At 44.2% G+C, this 21,152-nt stretch overlaps 1 protein-coding gene across 3 annotated transcripts in view; it reads right to left on the reverse strand.

Moving 5' to 3' along the window:
• Window positions 1-21,152, reverse strand: part of phkb (phosphorylase kinase, beta) — a 145,827-nt gene that overhangs the window by 106,226 nt on the left and 18,449 nt on the right. For all 3 annotated transcript variants that reach the window (XM_080493391.1, XM_080493389.1, XM_080493390.1), the window contains 2 exons: window positions 10,984-11,122; window positions 3,919-4,018 (listed from right to left, as the gene is read on the reverse strand). In XM_080493391.1, the coding sequence (XP_080349517.1) occupies window positions 3,919-4,018; window positions 10,984-11,122 (239 nt within the window). The remainder of the gene's footprint in view (window positions 1-3,918; window positions 4,019-10,983; window positions 11,123-21,152) is intronic.

Consider the following 21,152-nt stretch of genomic DNA (forward strand, 5'->3'; position numbering starts at 1 on the left):
TCTGGCAGAGGGCCTGGACCTGCTGCTGCTCTTACGACCAGGGTTGAACTGGTGATGCCGAATGGGAGGGAGTTTACTGTTGTTTAGGTTTTGTGAATGTTATGATGATTTTGTTTGAAATAATACAATGAAAATGCACGGGAAATGCCCTAAGAGCTAAAGGTACTAAATAAAAAAAAAATTTAAAAAAAGGAAAACAGCTTGACATTAAAACAGCTCAAATAACTAAATTGTTAAGAAAATGATTACAGTTTTAAATCTTGATTAAAAACAGTAAATGCGAGTCAGTGTAAATCTATTCTAATATAGATTCTTTTTTAGCTATGTTATTTTCATTTCAAGGTTAAAACTATTTTGCAGTTTCAGATTCATTTTTCTTTGGTGGAAAACAAAGACAGTTCTTCAAGTTATCAATAAAAACATAAAAATCTGCATATGGATTGAATTATTAGTTCCATGCAGCCCTTATTGTCCTCTCTGCATCTGAGTGACTTCATTACAAAACAGCTGCGACTCGTGGCCTGGCATGAGACGACGTCATTTTCAGGGTTTCTGCCGTCGGCGTGGAAACTGACATCGTTTTCAGAATGTCACTGTGTAAAGGTGAAACTTTTCTGAAATTGAAACGCAAAAATGACGTGTTTTCACTTCAAACGACGCAAGCTCTCACTCTGAACGATAGAGTGAGGCGAGCTCTCACTCTGAGCGATCTAGCTCTCATTTTGAATGATAGAGTGAGGCGAGCTCTCACTCTGAGCGATCTAGCTCTCATTTTGAATGATAGAGTGAGGCGAGCTCTCACTCTGAGCGATCTAGCTCTCATTTTGAATGATAGAGTGAGGCGAGCTCTCACTCTGAGCAATCGAGCTCTCTCTTTGAATGATAGAGTGAGGCAAGCTCTCACTCAGCGATCGAGCTCTCACTCTGAATGATAGAGTGAGATGAGCTCTCACTATGAGCGATAGAGCTCTCACTCTGAACGATAGAGTGAGGCGAGCGCTCACTCTGAGCGATCGAGCTCTCTCTGAATGATAGAGTGAGGAGAGCTCTCACTCTGAGCGATCGAGCTCTCACTCTGAACGATAGAGTGAGGTGAGCTCTCACTCTGAGCGATCGAGCTCTCACTCTGAAAGATAGAGTGAGGTGAGCTCTCACTCTGAAAGATAGAGTGAGGCGAGCTCTCACTCTTGAGCGATCGAGCTCTCTCTGAATGATAGAGTGAGGCGAGCTCTCACTCTGAGCGATCAAGCTCTCACTCTGAATGATAGAGTGAGGCGAACGCTCACTGAGCGATCAAGCTCTCACTCTGAGGGATAGAGTGAGGCGAGCTCTCACTCTGAGCGATCCCCGTGTTGACAGTTGTTCCTGAGCTGTGCAGTGAGATCCAGATCTGGTTCAGGCTCAGACACTGTGACCTGCTTCATCAGAGACGCACTTCAGCACTTTGTGTGTTTACTGGATCGACTCGACTGCACAGAGAATCACAGCTGGGACGCCGGCCTTGTTGTGCAGTTATAAATAATTGGACCTCTGTCCCATTTTTACCTCGTTTGTTTCTCTTCTCCTCCCTCTCCGTCTCTGCTCTCTCCATCATCCAGCTGTCTGCATTTTTCATCCTACCTCCCACCTTCACGCCGCCTTCCTCTCTACATCCTCGTCCTCTGCTTTCTCTCTCTGTGCATCTTTATCTCTTCTCACACGTGCTCCTTTCTTCTTTTGTTCTCGCGTCACTTGCCGTGCGTCTCTTTACCTGCACGCTGAGGTCACGGTGGAGACCCTCTGTCCCACTTTCACTGCTCCACTTTCTGCTGTCCCACAGCGCTCCTGTGTGTGTGTGTGTGTGTGTGTGTGTGTGTGTGTGTGTGTGTGTGTGTGTGTGTGTGTGTGTGTGTGTGTGTGTGTGTGTGTGTGTGTGTGTGTGTGAGCCACAGTATTTCTCCTCGCAGGACATTTCTATATCTAAAGCAGACTGATCTTGCTTGTGAGCTGTAACACTTCACTATGAGCTTGAACTCGCCATCACACTTCAATGCAAGATGCTCTAATAGCACATTTTTACGGCGCCATCCAAACGAGTACGTAAACCCTTTGTGATTCTCCGGTTTCTTCTTAATGAGATGTAAAAAGATCGGCGCTGCGTGAGACACACAGGGACAGAAAAACCCAAGACATTTAGGATAAGTCCACACAAACAGAAGCAGAAGATCATGGATTTAAAAGAGCTTGAACTCCACTGGCAGCTGAACCTGAAAAAGATCAGCAGGAAGTTTGAATATTCTTCTTTGTTAACTCAGGGCCCCGTTTATGCAGTAATTTCAAGGGAAAATGTTAAAACTTTTATTGCTTTTTGGGGGACCATTCAGACGGCAGAGGTGCTCGGAGGAACTTTTTGAAAACACTGTGTCAGCGTGTAGCCGGTGGAAGCGCTGCTCCTGGTCCTGGTCATCACGGTCGTAGCAACTAGTAGTTGTGCACATGCTCAGCAGATGGACAATAAGAACAAAGTTCCCTCCAGAGTGTCATGACTCCCAGTCTATACACAACAACATTCCAAGTGAAAATCATTTTTACATTTTCAGTTCAGAAAACATTTGGTGTTTACACGAAAAAAGGGTTGTAGTTATCATGTCAGGCAATGAGTTGGTGCTGTTGGTTGTTTTTGTAATGAAAGCACACTCACATGCAGCAGAGGACAATCCGCTCTATACACAAACATTCTAGTGGACACACGACCAAGCTGGATTGTTATTACAGTGACTGTCAAAATAAAGCTACCAAGTCCCAGGAGAAAATGGACTGGGAGTCACGAGCTTGTGCACAACTACTAGTGACTACGACCATGGTGACCAGGACCAAGAGCAAACATTCCACCATTTTGGAAACGGAGTCGGAGCGATTTCACTGTTGTGTAAACCGACCCCAAACTCACTTGGAAACGTTGTGGTGGGCCTCAGGCTGTTGTGTTCAGGCTGTTGTGTTCAGGCTGTTGTGTTCAGGCTGTTGTGTTCAGGTGGGTTATTTCAACACTTACCAGGGTCCGTATTATGAGCAACTCTGATTTAGCCAGTTTTAAAAAAACCTCACCGAACCCCGCGCCCGGCCCCCACCCACCCACCCACCCACCCAAATTCCCCCAACCCCCCGAAGCGGCAGAAAGTCTCCACCTCAAAGCAAATCCTCAAACATATCCTTGTTTACAAGGCTTTATGCATTTCGATAAACATGCAGCTTAAAGCTGAACTAAGTGAGGCATTTATGATGATGAGAATATTGTTGGTTTGTGACGCTCGCCACCGTGCAGCTCCTGGTGATATCTGACCAGCAGTGGCCTGCGTGTCACATCCTCAATAAAAGTGGCGTGTACTCATTAAGTGCTGGAGACAAGGCCGTAGCGAAGGCTGCTCGCCATAATTAACTGTGTAAACACAGCTTTGTAATTAAGACACAGAAAAGCTCTCTCCTAAATTAGGTCGTCAAGGTCGAAGCAGAATGAAACAGAAAAGCTTTCCAAGGTACAGGCGGGACGTGTTCAGTGACACATCAGGCTGCGCTATTAAAAGATGTTCAGGGGGGAAATGTGAAAATAAAAATCTGCATTCAGGAGACAAATCTGGTGCACAACTCACTTCACATCCTCTTCCACCCATTCGCCAACTTTCTCATAATGGTGATGTGTAATTTCCCCCTTGGGAGCAGAAGTCATTGGCAATTAACAGGTTGCCAGTGATTAAGCTGTGCGGAGCGAGGCGGCCGCCTCCCGCTGTCGCTTGTTGTGATATAAAAGAGGAAGCAGCAGCGTCCGGCGTGCCAGCTCAGAGAGGCTTTGATGAGCGGCGGCTTTGATGAGCGGCGGCTTTGGTGTGCGGCGCTCGCTGAATTAGAAAGTGATGATGGCGGACAACTGGAGCTGAAACTCACCTTATCAGACTGTCGCATGTAGCAGTACAGGATGCCGCGCATGCACTTGATGGCAGAGTGCTCCAGCTCGTGAGTCCGGCCCATGTCATCGTCGATGCGCCTGCAGAGCGAAAAAAAACCCAGGAGAAAATCATATTAATGCTCAACAGGGGAGTGACAAACACTCTTCCTAAAGGTCTCCAACAACCAATAGTGTAATACCTGCCAATAATATGATCATGTTGACCATCCCGAATGTAATATAGACAATCAACTTTCCAATAATGTAATAAAAGGACATTTTGGAAGTTGTTGGAATAATACAGACATCCAACTAGAGAAAATGTTGGGGTCTAAAGAAGAAAACTGGTCCTAAGTATCTAAAACCACAACATAAATTAAAATGACAAAAACTACAGAAATGGCTGATATTGGTAGAAATGGCGAAAAGCTTAAATGGCTTAACTCGCTACAACTTGTAGAAACAGCTGAAAATTAAGAGCCAACATGTAAGAAAAAGTCACAACAGCACAAATAGATAAATTGTTAAAAATATCTAAAGTTACTAATAAATGTTTTCTTTTTGAATAGAAAAAAAAAATAAAAATAGTTTAAAAGAAATCGCTGAATAAAAATGGCTACAATCAAAAACAAAATATGAAGAGGCAAAGAATTGACAGAAAAAGAAAAAGTAAAATGATTAAAAACCACAAAAAAAAAAAAAAAAAGATTGTTTTGTACGAGGCCCCGTTTCCACAACGTTTCAAGTGAAAATGCACTGTTTTTGCCTAATCTTTGCTTTTACAAACTTGTTAACTCGAAACCCTACGTGTATCACACCAAATACGTCTCACACTCTCTTTGTATCACACACACACTCGCACACGTAACTGAACCCCATCTGACGACTCCAGATGTTTTACAAAGCTCATCGCATTCATATGAGCTCATATTAGGAACAGGCCTTTAACAGAAACACTCAGGAAGCAGACGTTAGAACAGTGGCGGCTGGTGGAAGCAAGAGAAATGTTTTTTTTTTTAAATATAAAATATATGAATAAACTGTAATACTGTCGAAATTTGCTTATGCAAACAAACTAACAATGGGCCCTGAACTGTATTCGCGTCAGTTTCTACAGATAATCTTCAATAAAAGAGAGGATTTCTTGAGTTCTCTCTCTTGTAGTCTGTGTGTGTGTGAGCAGCCAGGGGCGCTGAGGAAAGCCGCCCTGAGGAGGCGGGGCTTAGTAGCGATGTCAGCAATTACTGATTAACACCAGAGTGTCTGACATGGAATTTAACCTATGAGCATCATTTCATGTCCGAGACCTGGGGACTTTTTAAATCGCCCATTGCCAGACCTGCTTGGTGATTGGCTTAAAGTCAGTGCTCGTTTCTTCTCGAGGGATGGTGATAATGAAAAGCCCCACCTAAGAAATGTATCACCAGCCGCCACTGCGTTAGAACGTCACTCCCAAACACATGGTCGAGAACGATGTCAAACATTTCGCATCTCTGGTCATTTTGAATGTAGTTTATTGTGATCTGCTCTGTCGCCGCATCAGAGGTCTCACACACACTCCCTCCAGCCCTCTCTCTTTGCATCACACACACTCACACACACACACACACACCAAGCTGTATGTCAGTAGTTAGAATCTGTGTTTTGTTTGTTTCTTTGTAAATAAATATAATTTTTGGAATCACGATTGCTGTCTTGTTAATGAACACAAAGGTGAATGAAATGTCGACCCCTTCTGTGTGAAGAACTCCAAAATCCTTCAAGCTTCAATGTTAATTCTGGTAATTGTAATTAATTTAACAATTAATTCAAATTCAAAATTACCTGTTTAGTATATATTTTGAGACTAATATAACTGAATTTGCCATCATTTCCTGTTATACAAGCGGTGTCCCATTTTAACTGATGCATATCAGATTCCATTTTAAATAAAATAATTCATAACTATCTTTGATAATTATTAATCATTATCGATAGCCAAACTGCCCTAAAACCCAACATTATTGGAGATCCATGTGAGGTTAGAAATCCCTACAGACATTTTGATAACATTCTGCAGTTGATATGTTAAGCATTAGCTTTCTCCTCGCGACAATCTGAACGTGGTTTCAAACTTCTCTATGTGTATGTTCAATTTACTTTGTTCTTTACATGCAAAAATGTGTTGCCATTTTTAGCAAAATGTGCAACTTTTCTGAAACTAAAATGGGGAAACAGCACGACATTATGTAAAAAAAGATTATAACAACAATAATGTAATAATGAAAAATAACTTAAGACCAGGCCAAAATCACAATGGAACTTTTGAGCAAATGTCATTCTGAGGTTTTCCCTGTAGATGAATAAATGATGACATTATTGAAGCAGCATTTAAAACAAAATGTACTGAGAGCAGTCAGTAATGTAATAATAAATAAACTGCATGGCTGCTTGGAGGCAACATGGTGAAATGAGAGAGATTCTACTGGATGAACTGATTTTACTTTAAAGGACACATCTGTTCAAATTGTTCATTTAATTCTTTATCAAATAACACAATTTTACAATTACAAGCAAGTCAGTCTTCAAATCAAAGGGTACAGAAGGAAAAATAATCTTACTTTATCTTCCAATTTTACATAATCAGCAAGTGTATCATTCACCTTTAGGCAATATTACAAGTTATCTTTTTGTTATTATCATATTACTACCATCATCACTCCTATTGTTTTAATATGATACTGATAAAGTGTTTTATGGAATGATATAACCTGGTCATAAGATAAGTTATATTTATTTATTGTTCATTTGTCAGCTTGAACTGTGAGGTCACCTTGAAAAAGTCTGGTAATAAACACAAGTGTAGATGTAGAGTCACTACAGAGGATGTAGAGTCACTATAGAGGATGTAGAGTCACTACAGAAGAGTAGAGTCACTATAGAGGATATATAGTCACTCTAAAGGATGTAGAGTCACTACAGAGTGTCACTATAGAGGATGTAGAGTCACTACAGAAGTGTAGAGTCACTATAGAGGTGATAGAGTCACTCTAGAGGATGTAGAGTCACTACAGAGGATGTAGAGGGTGTAGAGTCACTATATAGGATGTAGAGTCACTACAGAAGAGTAGAGTCACTATAGAGGATATAGAGTCACTCTAGAGGATGTGGAGTCACTATAGAGGATGTAGAGTCACTACAGAAGAGTAGAGTCACTACAGAGGATGTAGAGTCACTATAGAGGATGTAGAGTCACTACAGAAGAGTGGAGTCACTATAGAGGTGATAGAGTCACTTTAGAGGATGTAGAGTCACCACAGAGGATATAGAGTTACTAAAGAGGATGTAGAGTCACTATAGAGGGTGTAGAGTCACCACAGAGGATATAGAGTTACTAAAGAGGATGTAGAGTCACTATAGAGGATGTAGAGTCACTAGCTTTAGAGTAACATGTGGCTCCAGAGCTGAATGTTTACACAGTCCAGAGCAGATTATAGGTAAACATGGATGTAAATCATCTTAGCAGTGCAGAAGGCTTCATTCTTAATGCTGCAGCTGTTTTGGGGGGAAGTTTGTGCAGCAGCACTCAGACCTCAGTGGAGCTAAAACTGATTTAATCCATCCAAAGAGGACAACCTGCTGAAACGTCAGAGTTATGCTGTGTCTTTCACTCACAACCTGACAAAGTGATGGCAGACTGAGGTACGAGAGCAGACTGCATGTATCAGAGCTCAGAGTGAGGGCCACAGCACGAACTGTACATTGAGTCCGGACTAATGAAAAAGAAAAGACCGTCCGGACGCTGACATGAATGCTGCGAGCACGAATCCTAAAGATGCTAAATATAGCAAGTTTAAATGAATGAAGGGATGAAATGAGAAAAGATAAAAGTTATCATGGTGACTTTGAGTGGGAGAATACATCAAACCCAACACGCACACGCGCGCACACGCACACGCACACACACACACACACACACACACACACACACACACACACACACACACACACACACACACACACACACACACACACACACACACACACACACACACACACACACACACACACACACACACACACACACACACACACACACACAGCTGGGTGTGAAGTAAGTAATGGCACCAGCCAGGCCTGTCAGATGAGAATCATCTTAATTAAATCCCACTGACATTTCTAATAGAGGCGCCCATGACTGATGAGGGGATCTGCCGCTGGTCACATTGCTGCTCGGCTCTCTATTTTTACCCCTCCCCTCCCTCCCTCCCTCCACCTCCTTTGTTTGCTTGTCCTGTCGATCCTTCACTCTTTTTCTATCTCACCTCTCTCCCTCCATCCTCTGTCCTCTCCCCTCCACCCTATTACAGGCTCATTTGGTGGGAGTGCTCCTTTGAATGGAGTCTAATCATGGAGGGAAACAGCCGTCAAGAGTGGGCACAGTTGATAAAGGTGTTTTTTTTTTTTTGGGGGGGGGGGTTATTTCCTTTGAGCAATATTCCCAGCGTGGTTAAAAAGCAAAGCCGTCCAATGACAGAGTTAGATTAAAGATAAAGGTCCATACGCATGACACAGAGGCAGAAAAACTGAAGTGGAAGGAGCAGAGAGAGGAGGTGGAGAGCCGTGGGACAGAAACCACCAACAGAAGTGAGGTTTCCTTCCTCTTACTGGTCTTTTAAACCGGTTCTGCTGCAATGCTGCATGGACCAACACCACCAGCAGGTACTGCACAGCTGCAGTTACACACAGTTCAACCAACACACACGTCAACACATGGACCAGGGGTCTGAGATGGACCAGGGGCCTGAGATGGACCAGAGGCCTGAGATGGACCAGGGGTCCGAGATGGACCTGGGGTCTGAGATGGACCAGGGGCTTGAGATGGACCAGCGGTCTGAGATGGACCAGAGGCCTGAGATGGACCAGGGGCCTGAGATGGACAAGGGGCCTGAGATGGACTAGGGTCCTGAGATGGACCCGGGGTCTGAGATAGACCAGGGGCCTGAGATGGACCAGGGGCCATCTATAATAGCTATAACCCCACAGTTCAGTTCTCTAACCCAGTGGTTTCCATCGTTGCCTCTGGATGTGGTTTCAAACCTTTACCGGATATTGGACTCAACACATTGACATTGTAAACTTAATTCTTTCTATGGAAATCATGTATTAACGCAGTATTAAAAAACATTATGGTACATCTCTATTTGAGGCATCTTCCCCAAAAGATCCTGATGGGAACTCATTTTACTGGATTTTACTAATCCTCCATCCTGTGAGGTTGATTCCCTCACTTCTCGTGTCCCACCTCCGTTTCATTCTTGATTTTCTTGATATTCTGTTAGTCAGTTAGCAACTCAACGGGTGGACGGGTCTTTGATAGAGATTCAGTGCTATTGGCTAGTGAAATGACCAGTCAAATACGTAACATGTACCAGTTTTCTTTTACTATTATAACATTTTCAAATAATAATTAAATCCCCAGCGGGCTCCACCTTCTTTCATCGGGCTGATGTAACTGTGCCGAATCAGTTAGTGCACTGATTTCACAGGTACATTTATCGGATTCTCAGTGTCACTGTCGATACTATTATAGTTTTCTTTCACATGTGGAAATCTCATTTTGAAAGCTCAAAGCAAGTAAAGGCTCAGGACGCTCCGTGATCTCCGATGGGCCACTAAAGCCTCGGCACCACTGAGCAGTACGTGCCGGAGCGGGGCGGTACCGTATGGCAAAACGCACCCAGACCCAACTCTGTCGCGTGGTCCCACCACGCAGTTAAAAAGTAGGCGGGGTTGTGAACGACGCAGGTACGCAACGTCAATATGCAGCAGTGGTCGCAGGACCAAAGTGGAAGTTTGCGGCTGCAGCTCAGGCGGCTGTCCGAGGGAAGCCGCGAGCCTCCGTTCTCCGTGACTCAGCTCGGAAAACATTCTGATTCCCAACAGCAGCGTCCCGTTAGAGAGGAGCCTCTGGGTGCTGTATAGCCTGCCGATATATTTCAATAAAGTGGGTTAACAAAACAACCAGTAAAGCAGCGTATGTAAGCAACAACAGAGGGTTAATGGCCGATCAGATATGTAAATATTGCAGCTTGTCCAGAGTGACGATCGTCACGACCAATCAGCAGACGGCTGCGTTGTCGCATCCTCCTTATGGGACCCGTTCCGTTGTGCTCGGTACCTCATTGGAGGGGCTGACGAAAAAATTGTAACCATTGTACCATTCACAAATTTTGTCAGTGGGGACACATAAAAAACCTAACCCACCCCGTTCCGTCCCGGCACAAACTGCACGGTGGGACCGGCGTCTTAAGGGGGTCCAGGACTCTGTCTTGGAAACGGTCGCTTCAACCACATTATTATGCAACTTCACTGTCTGAAGCAGAACTCTAAAGTTCAGTTCTGCTCTAAATTTTCCACGCAATGACGCCAACTGACCTGATATAGCTTATCGTAGCTTTGGTGAATGATTGTGGATGTTCAAACTGGGGCAAAGAGATTTAAATGACATTTAAAGCTGCTTCAACTGGAAAACTAATGTGGGCTGATTTGAGCGGATGACGTGCAGATCGATACCAAAATACCCCTACTTCTGATAATAAGATAAACTAATCATACTTTATTAATCCCCTGTGGGGAAATTGCTGTTTTTCGAATCGATCCATCGGTGGGTGGCCACATCACGGCGCTCCGGGGAGCTGATGGAGGTCAAGGGTCTGCTGTGGGGTTTGAAAACAAGCCTGTCTCTCGGCCCCCACAAGTATGCCATCGGTGGATTCTTTCGTCAAATAATTATCTAGAAACAAACATGGTTTTCATGAAGGCTGGATCAGTGGCATCACACCTCACTAAAGAGGAAATTTGATCTATTCAATTCATGATAAAAAAAATCCCCAAAACAAACATAATACTTGAAATTTGTTGGCATCGTCGACTGGAATGGAATCAGAATCCGGATTAGAAAATAATGTCACTTTGTAAGTTTCCCTATAAATGTATAACAAACCAAAGCAGTCATTACCCTGAAAAAAGGCTTCTCCTGCTGGGTGAAGGGAATGTGACAGTGTTTCTGGTGACGTACTGACCGGTAAGCCAAGGCCAGGGCCCAGGCGCTGGCAGCACAGTACAGGGAGTCCCGGACTTTAGCTTCCTTACAGGTGGAGCATGTGTTGACTGGGAAAAGACCCGTGGTGGGACTCTGGTAGTTCAGGATAGTTGTCTTCACTGAAAACACAGAGAGACAGAGGATTGTGGTTACTCAGAAGCTCAGACAGATCTGTCTGAGAGACAAGTACATAGCCATCGAAAAGCAAGAACAACAACAACTCAGATGCAATGAGCATCAAGGGACCTGTCCGCAGATTAAACCCTGATACCAACATTATTAAATCAGATTTAGAGATAGAACATTTTCCAAATAAACCTCTGAAAACTTCACTTTATTATTGTTTCCATGCACTCAGTTTTTATTTTAAAGACTTCAAATCAATGTTCTCCCTCTTTCAGTTTCAGCTCGTAGCAAAAAACACACGAGTAAACTGGAAGGAACCAATGATCCTCGTAAAGTCAAGAGAGTCCTGTCAACAAGTGAGGTAGTTAGAAAGGTCGAAAATAATGTGTAAAATGTAGGGTTTTTTTTGCATTTTTTAGCCCACATTGACCCAAAAACTAATAACTAAAAAGAATAAAATCTCCTCAATCGTTGCCTCCTCTGTGTCCTGCGTGTGTGCAGGAGCTTGGATCTGCCAATATCAGGCCTCGTTTACACAACTACATTTTCAAGCAAAAACACTAAACTTTTGGTGAATTTTGGGGGTCTGTTTACACGACAATGGGGTGTGGAGCCATTAAAAACACAGCTTTTTGAAAAAGGCTTCCACCTTTTGGAACTTTTGGAAAATGTTTTAATTTTATGTTTCCAGAGCTCTTCCCTGTTGTTTGGGGGCTTATCAGCCCTCTTGGTTTGACCCACATATGAGATGCCACGTTTCCCTAAACCAAACCGTCCTCCAACCCTCCACCAACCCTCCACCAACCGTCCTCCAACCCTCCACCAATCCTCCACCAACCGTCCTCTAACTCTCCTCCAACCCTCCACCAACCGTCCTCCAACCCTCCACCAACCCTCCACCAACCGTCCTCCAACCCTCCACCAACCGTCCTCCAACCCTCCACCAACCTTCCACCAACCGTCCTCCAACTCTCCTCCAACCCTCCACCAACCGTCCTCCAACCCTCCACCAACCCTCCACCAACCGTCCTCCAACCGTCCTCCAACCCTCCACCAACCGTCCTCCAACCCTCCACCAACCCTCCACCAACCGTCCTCCAACCCTCCACCAACCCTCCACCAACTCTCCTCCAACCGTCCTCCAACCCTCCACCAACCCTCCACCAACCGTCCTCCAACCCTCCACCAACCCTCCACCAACTCTCCTCCAACCGTCCTCCAACCCTCCACCAACCCTCCACCAACCGTCCTCCAACCCTCCACCAACCCTCCACCAACTCTCCTCCAACCGTCCTCCAACTCTCCTCCAACCCTCCACCAACTCTCCTCTAACTCTCCTCCAACCCTCCACCAACCATCCTCCAACCCTCCTCCAACCCTCCACCAACCGTCCTCCAACTCTCCTCCAACCCTCCACCAACTCTCCTCTAACTCTCCTCCAACCCTCCACCAACTCTCCTCTAACTCTCCTCCAACCCTCCACCAACTGTCCTCCAACTCTCCTCTAACTCTCCTCCAACTCTCCTCCAGCTGTTTCATCAGTTTCATCTTTTCAGTTTCATGAATATATCCATAAATGCATTTAATCCAATCCAATGAAATTATGTTAAATTTGATTTAGAAAAAGGCTGAGCCAATGTTTTGGCAGCATACTGTTGTTCTTTGATCACAGGCAGACAATGTTAATGTAATTACTTCAATTGGAACTGTTTTTTGTTTTCTTCACTTAGTCACTGAGAGGAGCAATGTATCCTGTAAATAACTCACAGAGAAATAAAACCTGTAAAATATGAAGATAGCACGAAATTGTGACTAACATGCTGATTCTTTTTTTTTTTTTTTTTTGGTTAATTGAAGGTTGTTTGTCGCTGTTATAGTTGTTATAGAACTTTTTAAATGGTTAAGTTTTGTTATTTATTTTGGCTGAAGCCATATTAGCCTTTTTAGCCTCATTTTGGTCATGAGGCCAATTTATTCATTTTAGCGGTTTTATATTTTTAATTTGTATTAACTGTTTGATCCCTTTGAGCCATTTTAACCACACTAGACCTTTTAGCTCTCTTGTAACCACTTCATCATGTTCAGCTATTTGAACCGGTTCAGTTGTTTTTGCCATTGAAGCACTTTTAACCATTTAGCGGTATCAGCTGATTCAACAGTTTTAGCAAGTTTTAGCCTTTTCAATGTAGCATTTTCAACACAAGTTTTTCATCTTTTCTACCTGCAGTGACAGGCAGCGGACAGGTGCGATACATGTTTTTATTGGAGTATCCTCTGATTTGTCACTTTGAACTCTGGATAAAAGTAAATTTTAAAAGAATGAAGGTCACTTACATATGATTCTGTTAAATCTGCAGGGAGCCACTTCAGAGGGGCTGAAGAGCCACGTGTTGTGGATGAAAACATCTGGACTAACTGGATTTGACTAACTTTTAAAAGATTGCAGCATTATTTCCATGACAGTAGATATGGTGACGCTTCCTTTTAAAGATGACAGTGAGGAGAGACGGGTTGCTTCTCCATGAGCTGTCGGACTGATTCAGTCGGATGGTTTGATAACGTGTATTTTTAAAACTGTGAACATTTTTCCTCTCACATTCGGTGTCCTGGAGCAACGCCTTGACCTCATCTCTGAGTTCAGATGAAGGCATTTTACCCAAAAAGCGTCCTCATTTGTCCAAGTCTTCTAAATACCTGCCTGAGGAACAATCAAACACACCGATATCTCCTGATGGGTCGTCACCATGGGTGTGATGAAACGTTCTGCTCTCGCTCTCCTCGATGGAACCAGTGAGCAGAAAAACCTGCTTATCTGCATGTGACAGAACAAGCAAGCAGAGCTTTTCTACACGTTGTAAATGTTTTGGTAGGACCTGACGTACTGAGGCTTTCACGCTGCACTCCGTGTTAGTTTTAGTCAGGTTTGTTTTCTCTTGTTAATTCAGATGCAACAACACGTCGCTCGGTACAAACACTTCCTTTATCCAGCTGCTGTCTGAAGTCACAAGCACCCGTGAAAATCAGGAGTCGTTTATGCAGCGTGGACAAGATATCTACTGTATTTTCCGGACTCCCGAGCACACCTGAATAGAAGCCGCACTCACAAAATAAAATAAGAAAATAAATAAAAAGTACACGTATAGGTGGCACTTGACTATAAGCCGCAGTTGTCCACGTTGTAACAGGGCAGGAATTTTACTGCGGGAATGCGAGGATTGCTCATATTTTCATAAAGTCCCACAAATCTGTTTTTCATAGTGGTGGAAAATCAGGGAAAAGGTGGACGACGTGCACACACACAGCGCTGTGTGCACGTCGTCCACCTGCTGCAGAGAAGCCGGCAGAGATAGAACGAGAGAGACAGACAGAAATACACAATCACCGAGGGTTGATAAAGTATTTTATAGTTTATTTGCCGATTTTGATTCTGAGGAGAAAGATTTCTCAGATACGGAGTCCAGCAGGGCTTTGCGTGATGCACCTGAACACATCACTCATGGCTATCAGCTGCTGGAATTCTGCACCACGGAAAGCAGCACAAGACGAGGTCACGAAGAGCAGAAATGTCACTTTCAGGGCAAGTTTTAGAGAAGCAGAGGCGTGTATCTAAATGTAAAAGTTTAATCTTTGTGGCATGAAGCCTGTTAACCCGTAAGAATCCATAAAGTAGCCACGTCATTTTATAAGCCGCAGGGTTCAAAGCGTGTGAAAAAAGTGGCATCTACTCCTTCCAGTCCAGTTACATCCCTCTGATCCTCGGCTTCTCATTCAGATCACAGTGAAGGAATCAGATTACTGCACGTTTCCAGTAATGTCAATTATCTCGTAAATGCTGGTACAAACCAAAATGTGTGACTGAAAGTGAGACTACCATAATAGCCGATTCACTGAAGATGATTTGTTAGCTGGTTGTGATACTTTAGAAAGTGAAACACAGAAACGTTCTCCTTGTTTAGAGTTTGATCAGGGGAAGAGAGACGCGTTTCTTCGCAGTCCTTCAGTTCAGCTTTAACGGTCCATTTAGGCCCCGTTTACACAACAACAGCGCTCAGAGCTTCTGAAAACGCAACATTCTGGAAATACTGCGACTCCATCTCCATAGAAACGGGCAAAAACGCAGATTGTCCTCTGCTGCATGTGTGTGTGTGTGTGGTTTCGTTAAAATAAACAAACAACAGTGCTCACTAGTTGCCCGAACATGAAAACTTCATGGTTTAAAGCGTTTGTGCCATTTCTGTAGAAAGACACGGAGACATTGTTTTTAAAATGTTGCCGTGTGAATGTGAAACTTCTGAAATGAAAACAAAACAATGAGTTTCACTTGAAAATGTTGTCATGCAAATGTGTCTGGAGCCACTTCGTGAGTTACAAAGATAGATTTTGCACTTCCTGACAGAGATAATACAGCAGAAGAGGAGTTATGTGTGACCAGACCAGGCAAATCTCCAAAGTTATTGAGCTCAAAGGATTTGTTTGGTTTCATCTGAACCACTCCAAAAGGCAAGGCCAGCTTATTTGTAAAGTACCATTCATAAACAAGGTGCTTCACAAAGGCAGAGAAAATTAATTATTATCAAAATCATAGAAAATAAGCCCATTTAATAGACAAAAGGCTATTAAAACAGGTGAATAAATCGTAAAGAATTTGGAATGAAGCTAATAAAAAATCATTGAGAAAAGTGAAGAACTAGAATGATTACAAGAGTAAATTATTAGAATCATACAGTGAACATTCATGTTTTCAGCCCTCATTTAAATAAGTTTGAGCAGACCTGAGGTGTTTGGTGAGTGACAAGCATAGAAACTAACTGCTGCTTCACTGTTTGGTTCTGGTTCTGGGAGACCACAGTAGACTGGTCCTAGACCACCCGAGGGGCCTGAACGTCCTGAAGGGTCTGGACGCTTCAGAGGGAACTAAGAATTCTTGCATATATTTTGGTCCAAGACAATTTGCTGCTTTGTCGACCAACAGTGAGACTTTAAACTTTATCTTTCGACTCGGAGACTGAGCGGGACAGGGCCTGGTCAGTACCTGGATGGGAGACGCTGAGGGAACACCAGGAAGCCTGAGTGAATGTACTGCGAGAATGAGTGGTTGGTGGTGGTCGGAGGGGCCGGTGGCAGCCTCGCCTCCGTCAGTCTGACCAAGAGCGGCTGTGGCTACATACGTAGTTTAACACCATCAAGTGTGGAGTGAATGAATAATGCAATGTAAGTGCTTTGAGTCGCCTAGAAAAAAGCGCTAAACAAGACTCATGCGTTATTATTATCAGAGTTGTGGCCGGGTAAAGCCGGCCGCCGCCGGCCACTTCCCCCGAGTCATTCACAACACGACCTACATTTTAACCATTACTCTCTGTGATGGGAGGCATGACAGTTGGGTCTGGGTGCGCTTTGCCGTACCATGACCTTCCACTCCGCCTTGCTCCGACGTGTACTTTGCGATGGCACCGTGGCTATAAATACACTCGATGCAAGTAAGGGACTGTAGTCATGTGATGACATGCAAAGAGAAAGATGTGAGTCAACTGCATAGGTATGATAGATGTTGTGGTATGACAGAATGTGAGCAAGGGGCAGCATGTAGATATCGAAAAAAAGTGGTCCCAGGATGGACCCTTGAGGAACCTCACATGTGATCTTTGTTCGCTCACACGAAAGTCAAAGTCGTCCGTGTCTTGTAAGATTTGAACCAGTGGAGCACAGTGCCAGTACGTCCCAGCCACTGCTCCAATGTTCTGATCACCTGTGTCTAACACAGCACTGAGATCGATCAATACCAGGACGATGGTTTTGGAGGCATCATTATGCGGATGTACGTCGTTTCAGACTTTAACGAGTGCCGCTTCAGTGCTGTGGTTCAAATCCAGACTGAAGACAGAAAATACAGAGAAGGGAACAATGACCAAGGTGACTTTTTTTTCAAACACTGTGACGGTCCGACTGCAAATTAACTGATGAGCAAAGACAAAGAGAAGATTCAAGTTGACAAGAGTTCAGTGTGAACAACTGAGGCCTCACGCACACACGCACACACGCGCACGCGCACACACACACACACACACACACACACACACACACACACACACACACACACACACACACACACACACACACACACACACACACACACACACACACACACACACACACACACACACACACACACACACACACACACACACACACACACACACACACACACACACACACACACACACACACACACACACACACACACACACACACACACACAGGTCTCCTCGCTGATGACTAATCTGTCTGGAGGGATCACTTCATTTTTCATCAGAACATTATGCAGGTACAAATGAAGGGAACATCCATTTTGCACTGTCATTTGTTATCCAGAGTGAAGGTGGTGGTGGTGGTGGTGGTGGTGGTGGTTCAATAAAATGAGTGTCTCGCTGGAGAGGGGCAAATACAGTATATGAGAAATGAAGGAGTACTAGAGGAGAGAAAGGTTGGGGATCTGTAGTGGTCGTTTGAAAGCAGTGGTCAGAGCTGATTTCATTATTTAGGCGCCGTTTACACGACAACGTTTCAAATAAAAACAATGTTTTTGTGTTTTCATTTTCGAAACGTTTTGCGTTCACACGGCAATGTTTGAAGATGATGTCCGTTTCCGAGGAAACAGTAGAAATAGTGAAAATGATGTGTTGTCCCTCTACTGAGAATGTGCAGAATTATATTTACTATAGACGCGGTGACCAGGACCAGCAGCAGAGTTTCCACCATCGTGTACTGAAAGGTTGTTGGAGCTGACGTAGAGTCGATGCAGAGCCTGCGGGGAGGCGGTTCAATGCAACGCGTATGTAGCCTTCAAATATTGCTTCTTGATTATGAAATAGGCTTTAAGGCATTGAACAAGTACTCGTGTTGTTACTCGGTATAAAGCAAGTAGCTAAAGGTTAGTACTCCTACTTGTACTCGTCTTGTAAAAAAGTGCGAGTACATCTCTAGTTTGAGCTATTTTCAGGGGATTTTTTTCATCATCTTCCATTAAGTTTCCACCTGCAGTGAAACGCAGTTTGATAAACTCAGAGGAACAAGAACAAAAGAAAGATTTCGAAAAAAAAAAAAAAAAAAAGCACAATAAGAGAAATAACAAGATTAAAACAGGATGTTTTTAGTTGCCATCCACTTGAACTGAACCATGAATTAGATTGGAGCTGAAACGTGAAGTAAAAGATTGAATACAGCCACCGTGGCATCTCATCGTGCTTTTTAATAATAAAAGGCTGTAAATTCACTAGTCGATGATAAAATGTGAGGGAGCAGAAGATAAATGCGCTGGCAGAGTACTCTGCTGCACTCCGGATATCGCAGCGGCTCAGAAATGTGTTGCGCGGGTTCAGAGGTCGCCTGGCTCAAACACATTTCAGATGAACGCGGGAAGAGCTGAAGAATCTCTGGATTATTACTTTGTCACTAAAAGCCTCCGTTTGTCATCTACTGTCACTGGAGTTAAGAGGATACACTCATTTATTTCCACAAAAGGTCAGAGAACCACTAAAATCTGTCTTTTTAATAAGCAAGTTCAAGAATTTATGCAAACTGTAGTTCACCTTTGAAAAACCTCTGGTTAAAACACATCGAGTGTAGGTAGAAGAACATCGCCGGTGAGATCTGGACCACGCTCAGCAAGCAACTCTCTCTGGATGCAAATCAAGCGTTGTAGGGAGTTTCGTGTGGAGACATCCATCAAGCTAATGTCCCACTAAATCAGCAGCTAATGTCTCAGACGCACACAGGCTGCTCTTTTACAATGGGCCATTTCACTGCAGCGACGGGGTGGAGAACGTGAAGGGAGATGATGGGAAAAGGAAAAAAAAAAAAAACAACACTCCGATTGGAAGGAGGGAGGAGAGGAGAAACATTAAGATGTTATCTGTACAGTGCCGAAGCAGATGTTAGAGAGAACATATGGAAATGAAACCAACTGTCAGCCCCTGCTGAGGTGCTGATCATCTTCTCTGGAATTTAACGTCTGTGACGCGAGTTCAATGAGAAACGCGGGATCTGGGCCAAACGACTGGTGACAGCTGACTGAACGTTTAATGCTCCAAAAATACTCGCAAAATAACACTTAAGGTCCGAACGACTGAACGATGCTCCAGTCAGACGGTTGTGCTCTGCCAAGCTGGTAGAAAAACTTTGGGGCTCTTTTCAAATCCCAGTTTAAAGCCCCCATCTACATGAAAACAAGTGAAAAAGCATCGTTTTCATTTTCATTTCTGAAACATGTTCCGTTTCCACAGAAATGATGAAAATGATGTCGTTTTCATGTTGGGCCACGAGTTGGCGCCGTTTGTTTTCATGATGAAACCACACAGCCAGTTTTGTTTTACCAATCAAAACGAAATCCTGAAGCATGTCAGCACTGATTAGAACTCTTTAGATCACCTCCACCCTCGCCTGATCATCAGCTTTAGATCACCTCCACCATCACCTGATCATCAGCTTTAGATAACCTCCACCATCACCTGATCCTCAGCTTTAGATCACCTCCACCCTCACCTGATCCTCAGCTTTAGATCACCTCCACCCTCACCTGATCATCAGCTTTAGATCACCTCCACCCTCACCGGTAGAGATGAGTTTCCTCAGCAGGGTGGAGGTCCTCACTCTTCATGATAGAGATCAACCATCAGGAGAGACTCAGAGAGAAGCTGCTGGTCCTCCACACTGAGAGGAACCAGTTCAGAAGATCCACCTGACCAGGACCCCTGTGGTTTCCTCTCATCAGAGGTTAACCAGGTACATGCCACTGAGAAGAGACCGGGTCTGGGTCCAGGACCTGCTGCAGAGGGTCTACCTCTGGGAGGAGACCTGGTCTGGGTCTAGGACCTGCTGCAGAGGGTCTACCTCTGGGAGGAGACCTGGTCTGGGTCCAGGACCTGCTGCAGAGGGTCTACCAGTGGTTTGGTCTCAGAACAGCTAGGGGTCAAAGCAGTGGACATTTCGGAGGACAGGATGTGTGAACTTCTTTGCTCTCCACACTGCTGATGGATGGATAAAACTCTGGTTTCAAGCATTTCCTCTCCTCCGGTATCTCACTAGACTCTCTCGTTCCTGACGGCCGTGTCTTTACTTCTCCGTTTCCGATTCGCTTTTTGCCTAAGTGGAAGTTGCTCCAGCTTTCTAGTTATGTCTGGTTAGTCTGTTCATCTGTTCATGACCTGATTCTGATTTCTTGGATTCAATCTTTGGATTGACTGATTCTCGCTGATTCTTGTCTGTTTGAGTTCAATACAACCGTTTCCTGCTCTGAGCTGTCAGCAAGTCGTTGATCCAACAACCATCAGGACAGTGATTCCATACCATAGAGTAGAAATTTAAACGTTCGTTCCCACTGACAATAAGAACAGAAACATTTATTGCCTTACTTTTCTCTTAATTAATATAATGAGTATCCGGCTGTAAATCAAATTGTTTTCTCAGGTATTGTCAGTTGTGGATAGTCATCAGAAATGTGTTTTATATTCAGGCTACAAACCGAAAAGAGTCCAAAAGGGATGAGGAGATAAACATTTAAATCATCCCGCACAACACCCGGCTCCTGTTTCTGCAATAAACTCATAATGACTGTGAAGAGAAATAAACAGGAAAACCTGTTTTCTTGGTTTCTTAATCAGCGCGAGCCAGACGGCAGAGCGATAGTAGCCCCTCTGTCTGCCTGCAACGTTATCAGGAGGCAGGCCGAGGCGACGGCGTGTGGCCACACTGCCACATAAATAAGAACCCAGAGAGGGGTGAGAGGGTGAGGGATAGAGGGAGGGAGGTGATGGAGAGATGGAGGATGGAGATGGAAGTAAAGCTCCAGACACAACAGCAGTCAAGGCTTAATACTGCAGCAGGGACTGAGCTGGGCGCAAGACAAAGAAACAGAAAGAAGCAAACATGGAGCTGTTTGATTTGTCATCGTCGCCCCGTCCTCACCCCTCGCCACCCCGGTTTCCTCCCTAAAACTGAAAGAAAGCAGGTGTATTGGCAGGCGGTCTG

Source organism: Lipophrys pholis (assembly GCF_963383615.2).
Source record: "Lipophrys pholis genome assembly, chromosome: 2".
NCBI classification, from domain to species: domain Eukaryota; kingdom Metazoa; phylum Chordata; class Actinopteri; order Blenniiformes; family Blenniidae; genus Lipophrys; species Lipophrys pholis.